The sequence below is a fragment of the Vicia villosa genome, linkage group LG2, assembly GCF_029867415.1.
Source record: "Vicia villosa cultivar HV-30 ecotype Madison, WI linkage group LG2, Vvil1.0, whole genome shotgun sequence".
Taxonomy (NCBI): domain Eukaryota; kingdom Viridiplantae; phylum Streptophyta; class Magnoliopsida; order Fabales; family Fabaceae; genus Vicia; species Vicia villosa.
This window is the reverse complement of record NC_081181.1, coordinates 64,417,098-64,424,880: the sequence shown is the minus strand read 5'-3', so window position 1 is coordinate 64,424,880 and position 7,783 is coordinate 64,417,098. Positions and strand designations below refer to the sequence as shown.

Genomic DNA, 7,783 nt, shown 5'->3' with positions numbered 1-7,783 from the left:
GCTTTTCTTTGATTGATTTTTTTTTAATACACATCTTCTTTGAAAAATAGTGACTGTCTTGCTTAGTGATTGATGAACCATCATTGGCTTTTGATTGACATCTCTAACACTTCGTTGATGTATGCGGAGGAAAGCTTGTGATTGAAACCTTTGTTGAAAGGTGTACTGAATGATTCTCTTAAAATAGAATGCACAACCCAAATTAACTGAGAACTACCCTGCCCCAGGTTTAAAAATATGGGTTTTTTCGTACAAAAAGAAACTCCTACTTCGAAGGCTCAAAGGGATTTGACAAGGGATTAACTTCCTTATTTCTCCAGTGTTTGGGAATTGAAACAATGCCTGTACATCATCAACAAAGTTTTATTTGAAAGCATACAATTCAACAACTTGGGTACTTCGTTGTCATCATCCTCCCTCCAATCTTTGCATAAAACACAAGTTTGATAGAGAAAGCAAATGGAAGAAAATTTTGTAAAAGAAGGCATAAACATAAACATAGTGGAGGTAAATGAATTCAAAATATGCAATGCTCATTTCATTAAACTTAACATTCAGGAACAAACAAAGTTTAAAAGTAACACACAATACAAACAAGGAAATTGTAAACAGTAAAGAAACAAGGCCTAGTGACTAATCAGCAACAAAGATGAGCTATCCCGTCTGAAACACTTGGCTTTAGGAGACCATCTGGCTTTAACTTGTCTTCAGCCACTTTGATCTGGCAAAGGATTAGTGACAACGTTAGGACCCATATCCCTGAAAGAGAGGAGCTTCAATCTCACCAACTCTTGCACTAAGGCCTTCAGAGCATAGCAGTGTTCTAAATCATGGCCAGCACCACCCTGATGAAACTCACAGTGAAGATCAGGTCGGAATCCTATTGAGGGAGGGTTTCGAGGAGGAGGCATAGGTCTTGTTGTGACCAAACCTTTTCGGACCAGCGCGGGATATAGTTCAGTGTAAGTCATAGGAATAGGATCGAAGTGAGTCCTATCGCGATTCTGATTCTGGTTGGCAACCTGAGGTTGAGGAGCTTGAACTCGCACAGAAGCGACAGCGGCTACATAAGGTTGATCACCATTTTGAGGTCTACGGTGAAATCTTCTTCTATCATCTGAAACAGCATTAGTATCATTCTCTTTCTTTTTCTGGAAGCCCCTAAAAGGTTTCTTTGAAGAATCAACAGCCACAAACACTTTTCCTTTCCTGATTCCTTCTTCTAGCCTTTGACCAATTGTTACCAAATCAGTGAAGTTTGAAGACACACTTCCAATCATCTTCTCCCAAAAGAAAGGAGAAAGGGTATCCATGAACAAGCTAGTTAATTCCTTCTCAGACAAAGGTGGTTCAACTTGGGAAGCTAATTCTCTCCAACGTTGAGCATATTCCTTGAAAGATTCCTTTTCCTTCTGAGCCATATTCTGAAGTTGACGACGATCAGGTGCCATATCCAGATTATACTTGTACTGTTTCATGAACGCATCAGCTAAATCTTGGAAATTCTGAACACAACCCTTTTCCAAACTCATGTACCACTTCAACGAAGCTCCACTTAAACTGTCTTGAAAGCAATGAACGAGCAAATTCTGGTTGTTGGTGTAAGCAGTCATCTTTCTGTAGTACATGGTCAAATGACTCCTTGGACAAGTATGCCCCTTGTACTTCTCAAACTCGGGAACTTTGAACTTGGAAGGCATGACAAGATTTGAAACAAGACCCATGTTATCAGCATTCACACTAAAGAAATTGCTTCCTTCCATAGCTCTTAGCCTCTTTTCCAATGCCTGATATTGCTCACGGACTTCTTCAACTTCACCACAATCTCCTTGACTGACACTTCGAGAACCAACAGAACGGTAATCATATAGAGGATTGTCATAACGAGCTGGAACAGCTTGAGCAGTAGTATGGACAACAGGTGGAGGTTCAGAAAAGACTGGAGGTTGAAATACCTGCCTCGAAGTTTGACCCATCATAGGAGCATTCACATATGTTGGAGAGAAATTCTCAGGTAACCCAAACTCTGGCCAAGTAGAAGGTGGCTTCTGAACCTGTAAAGGATCAACAACAACAGTGGAGACTTCAGAAATAACAGTCCTCTGAGGTGGATCAGTCCTAGCCATCAACACTTGCATCATCTCGGTAAGCTTAACCATGCTTGATTTCAAATCATCAATTTCCATTCTAACCTCCATGTTATGTTTCTCTTGGTCTGCCATTCTTTGTCTAACAGCAGCTCTAGTTCCGTACTTGTGCGGAGGAATCAGCTTGACGGTAGACAGACAACTCTGAAGATGGAGACAGACAAGGATAAGTGTTCTGGACAACCTGGATAAATGCATGAAGTATGCAAATGATGCAATGCAAATGCAATGTTGTTTGATTTTCAAAGAATTCAAGTTATTAATTTGTAAACATCAAAGCATGAAGGAAGTAAATCCTAAATTGGATCAAAGCATTGATCAAGTTATCATCAAGATCAATCATCCATTTTGGTGGATTAGGGTTTTCACCCTATCAACACCCAAGATCCATTGAGTTTGATGAAACTTATGATGTTTACAAAGAAAGACCTATGAGTTCCTTAGAAATCAAACGAATGCATGGTTTGTATATCCATCAAGGTCACACAAACAAGGTTCAAAGTCACGAGCATGGAGTCATGGTTAAGAACCACCCACAAAGGTATGTGCTAAGGATTTTTGTACCTGTACAACGGGTTCTACAAAGTTCCCAAGGTCTACATTCCATCTCGAGAATATTATCGGCTTAAGCGACTTACTCACCAACCAATAATATTCTAAAGAGAAACTCGCTCGAGTGTAGTATCGCGTGACAACCAATTGGGACTTCACCCAACTAATCTCCACACTACTTCCTAAAAGGCTAAGATGGGTTAAGGTATTCTAAGGTTCTCAGCTTTACAGACCCCACCAAAAGTAACAATGCTTTCACGACTGACTCGTTCAACACTATCACCTTTAGATAAGCCATTCTCCACTGAGTTGTGGGTCTCAAGTTAGCTCACGAAGGAATAACTCCACATAAGCCAAAATGACTATACCACATCCTATCTTAATGTACACTCAAGTCTGGGTATAAGACTTATCTCACACAAGTATCAACCAAGCACCCATATAAGCAAATATATATACAAAATGAAAAAAAGAAATAGCAAACAAGAAGAAATAGTACAAACACACAGATAAACCAATTAGGCTAAACCCACTTAGGACATTCCCCAGCAGAGTCGCCACTTTTCTGTAGCGGCGGAAAATTTGAGTTTAAGTCATTGGTTAACTTAACTCGTTTTAAAAGCAAGAGTCGCCACCGAACTTTTTAATTCCAAAAGAGGAAAAGGAAAAGACTCGAAAAAACCACAAAAAAGAAATCTGGATACGGGGGTTGGTTATGCAAGGGGAAGGTGTTAGCACCCCTCACATCTGTGGTATTCCACAGGAACCTTTTGAAAATCTGTGTTTATGTTAAAACTATTTTTGTTTGCTAAAACAAATGAGAAAAGAAGTATATACAAAAGAAAAAGTTTATTTACAAAAAGTTTGATTATTTACAAAAAATTTGCTCGGCAAGATGTAAAATCTTGTGCGTACATACCTCCTCAGTGCAATGGAGAAGTCAGAGCATTTGTAGTTCTGCTCAAAGGTTTTGAAAAAAAGATTTTATTGAAAACAGTTTTAAAAGAGAAAGAGTTTGAAAACAGGTCGATGGCGGTGCGCAAAGCACTCGACTTACAAAGAGTTGGTTGGGAGCTTGGTATATGGACCAAGTAATGCGGGGGTGAAGATTTTATTAAAAGAAAAAAGTGGAAAGAGTAAATGAAAACAAACAAAGCTCATACAGGTAAAAGCCATACAAGCATAAGGGTTCAAACATAAAGGAATGAACGTGAAAGATGTAAAAATGAGAGTGAACGTGCAAAGGGTGCATGTGTAAGTACGGTTGATGGCGATGCGTGAAGTGCAATCGACTTATGGTAGAAAACGGCTAAAGACCTAATTTTATTTTGAAAAAAAAAACGGTTGAAAGTAAGCAAGCAAAAGCAAAGTAAAGCAATAAAGAGAAGCGGTAAAATTATTACAAGGCTTCGGGGATGGGGGTTACACACTTAATAAATGGGGATGAAACTTAAAGGAAATTATTACAACCCAATCGAAATATTAAAGCGGAAAATAAAAGGATAATATATATACAAAAGTTAAAATGAATTATGAATGTCCACAAGTAAATCCAATGCCTCTATGATAATAATACCTCACAAAAAATCAAACAAATGTTAGTCACGGATATATATAATGATGCATGAATATATGATAAAGAAAATATTAACAATTAATCAAGAAAATAACAAAGAGAAGATATAAAAAATAAGCATATTAAATCTAAAAAATTAAAATTAAAACAACATATTTTTTTGTCTTTTTAAATAAGTAAAATCTAAATAAACATTTTTTTTTTATATTTAAAACATAAATCTAAACATGTTTTTTTGATATTTTTAATATAGAAAATAAAATCTAAATCTAATATAATAAAATATTTTTTTCGCATTAATAATAGTAGAGAAATAAAATCTCACTAAGCATATTTTTGTTTTTTTTTATATGAGAAATAAAATCTAATTAATCTAATATATTAACATATTTTTGGGTATTTTTTGATATCAAATAAAATAAAATCTAATAATTTTTGTATTTTTGAGTTATCACACAATTAAAAAAATAAAATTATAACAAAACAATTTGTAAAGTAAAATAGAGATGGACTAATTAAAAGACAATAAAAGAAATATAATGAGTGAAAATGCTGGGCCCAAAAGCAGACTGGGAATCAAGCCCAAAACGAAAATAAACATGGAAAAAGGGGGTATGAACCGAAGCAAGGTGTGAGAACAAGGTGCATTTGGGTGGGCCTGCGAAATTAAGCCCATAATCAACAAAATTGTAAAATTATGAAACCCTAAGACTACCAAGGGGATAGCGCCGATATCCCTCTCTCATCTCCTCTGTCCACGATGCAATTTCTCTGTTTCTCTGTTTTTTTTTTCATCTCTCAAAACAAATTCTCAGTTCAATCAAACAACAATACACAACATCTCATCCTCTCAAACACACTCGGCTTCCTATTTTCTTATCTTCATTCCCTCACGACTCTCACTCAAACCAAAACGGTCCTCGCCCTCACTCATTCTTCTCAAAAACCGAAACAACAACGACGGCGAAACATCTTCGTCCCTCTCAAACACTCACGCCCTGTTTCACTTTGTTCTTATTTATCTCATCACTTGATTCAGCTCACAACTAAACTCACAAACATAGCAATCGAAATTCACAAGGGAAATCACACACATATAAACCACGACATTACATCATACATATAATTGCAAGCGAAGGATTAAAGGAATTACCGACTCGAGAAATCGGCTCTACTCAGAGGTGTTGTTGTTGTTCTGGATCTACAATGAAGATGATGATGTATGTTGACGCGAGGCTGCAGATTGCTGCTTCATTGAGGATCGATTTGATAAGGATCACGGTGATGTTGATTTCGCGTCGGTATTGTGAACGTTGATGTGATTTGGTTGTGTGGTGGTGCTGATTTCGCGTGTTGTGATGAGTATTGCTGAAAACGGAAAGCTTCGCGGATTTGTGGTTGCAGGTAATGTCCAGTGTTGCTTCAGATCATTGTATGTGAATGAAGGTAGCTTATAGATTTCTGAACAGAAGTGTGAGTGAATTTCTGATGTTGAAGGTGAGTCGGTGATTCGGAATTGTTGAAGTTATTGCTACTGATGAAGGTTTAATGATGAGATGGTGATTAGGAATTGTTGCACAGTGAAGTGAAAATGTTTGTGTTGGTATGAATCTGTGAAGGTTTACCGTGATGGTGGTGATATGAAGCTGAAAAATGTGAAAATGTATGTTAGAAGGTGATAAGCTGATAGTGTATGGAGAATGGATCTGCAGGTTTATTGAAGTTTATTTGGAGGAAGCATTTTGTGGTTTCATTTTGACAGAGTTTCTTTGCTAATTTCTTCCTCCCTTTCTTATGATCTGAACACATGTATATATAGCACTAGGAGATTGAGGGCAAAAAAGAGATTTGAGAGGAGATAGGGAATCAAATTCTGTTATGGTGGAGGAGAAATGCTGATTTTGTGGGAAATGGAAAGGAAACGCGTGAGAAGGATCATGAAAGAGCTGGCCAAGTTTGTTATTCAGTTTTGTCTGTAGTGAGCTTCTAGAATGGATGATGAGGTGTAATGTCATGATATTTTGGCTTGCTGAGAGGATAACCGTGTGATGCATTTGGTGAAATGGTCTCACTTAATTTGATTTGAATCTTTACAATAAAGCTTGGACCAACTAATTGATAATGGGCCTTAAAACTTGATTCAACTTGGATCCAAAAATGAGTTTTTTTATTTGCACCTATAAAAAGAAAATAAAACAAAAATAACAAAATAAAAGTAATAACAAATATGATAAAATTGATTTATTAATTTTAATTATAAACTCAACTTAAATCTAAATTGAATTTAAAATTAAAATTATAAATCCTAAAAGGATTAGAAAAAATAAACAAAAATACTATTAATTCTACCATGATGTTATGAAATGAATGTGTATATATATATATATATATATATATATATATATATATATATATATATATATATATATATATATATATATATATATATATATATATATATATATATATATATATATATATATTTTTTATGATTATTTTTCTAAATGAGAATGATGCAAATGGATGTGTAACATGCTACATATATTTTTTTTAATTTTTTTTTGAGATAAAATAAGAATAAAATGTAAATGATGTAGATAAAAAGTCGGGGCAAAATTTAGGGTACAACATTATCAAAGTTAGTAATTAAGATCTATGGTGAGTGAAGGATGTACTCGGACTTAAATTCAATAGAAATTTATCAGAAGCTTGATAAAATCATAGCGACTACACGATAAATTTCCATAAGTCATAAATCAACCGCATACAATTCTCTTCCATATTTGGTCTTTTTTATTCGGGACACGAAATATTGCGCTATGTTAAGCAGATCGCCAAGTGATTTATATAGAAATCACCCTACAACGAGGCCGGTCAAAACTTTATGTGCTAATGCATGCGAGAAGAACGATATGTAAATCGCCTTCCGAAAGCAATACCGCACGAAAAGAAAAATGGTGAGTGATCTAGTCTTTACCAAGAATCCATAAGAATTCTCAAGGCATTAAGACTTTCATCGATCAAAAATAAAAAGAAATAAAAGATGGAACCACATTAAAAGCTCCTTTCATCCATAATTTCAATCACTTAATATTGTGGATTTGGATTCTCATCCTATCAACGCCCTAAGTCCATTGAAATTAGAGAGAAATTAGGCCTCTAACTTGTGATTCAAAGAAAATATCAAAAGAAAGGAGTAGAAGACGAGTTAGAACCAAAAACAAGTCAAAAACCACAAAAAAAAGCATTCTGCCCAGTGTAAATCGATTTGCACAGAGTGTAAATCGATTTACATAACTCTGTTTTCAAAATCTGCGCAGTTTTCAGTTGTGTAAATCGATTTGCACCAGATGTAAATCGATTTGCACAACACAGTTTTCAAAAAAAACAGCAAATAAAGAGAAGAAAACTTACTTAAACATAAAACCAAACACCTTGTGGTCTTGGATCAATTTGTGCACGAAAATGTATCAATTAAGCAAGAAAATCTCATCAATATAGCACCAAA

At 35.3% G+C, this 7,783-nt stretch overlaps 1 protein-coding gene across 1 annotated transcript; it reads right to left on the bottom strand.

Annotated features, from left to right (window-relative positions):
• Window positions 1-406: 406 nt before the first annotated feature.
• On the bottom strand, window positions 407-6,324 carry LOC131651020 (uncharacterized). The gene is made up of 2 exons (XM_058920706.1): window positions 5,429-6,324; window positions 407-2,291 (listed from the first exon to the last, which is right to left on the bottom strand). The coding sequence occupies exon 2, from the start codon at window positions 2,220-2,222 to the stop codon at window positions 708-710; it is 1,515 nt and encodes a 504-aa protein (XP_058776689.1). The 5' UTR covers window positions 2,223-2,291; window positions 5,429-6,324; the 3' UTR covers window positions 407-707.
• Between the last annotated feature and the right edge of the window lie 1,459 nt (window positions 6,325-7,783).

What these genes read in the sequence shown, in the direction of transcription:
- LOC131651020 (XM_058920706.1), bottom strand. Translation starts at nt 2,222, where the DNA reads ATGGCAGACCAAGAGAAACATAACATGGAGGTTAGAATGGAAATTGAT.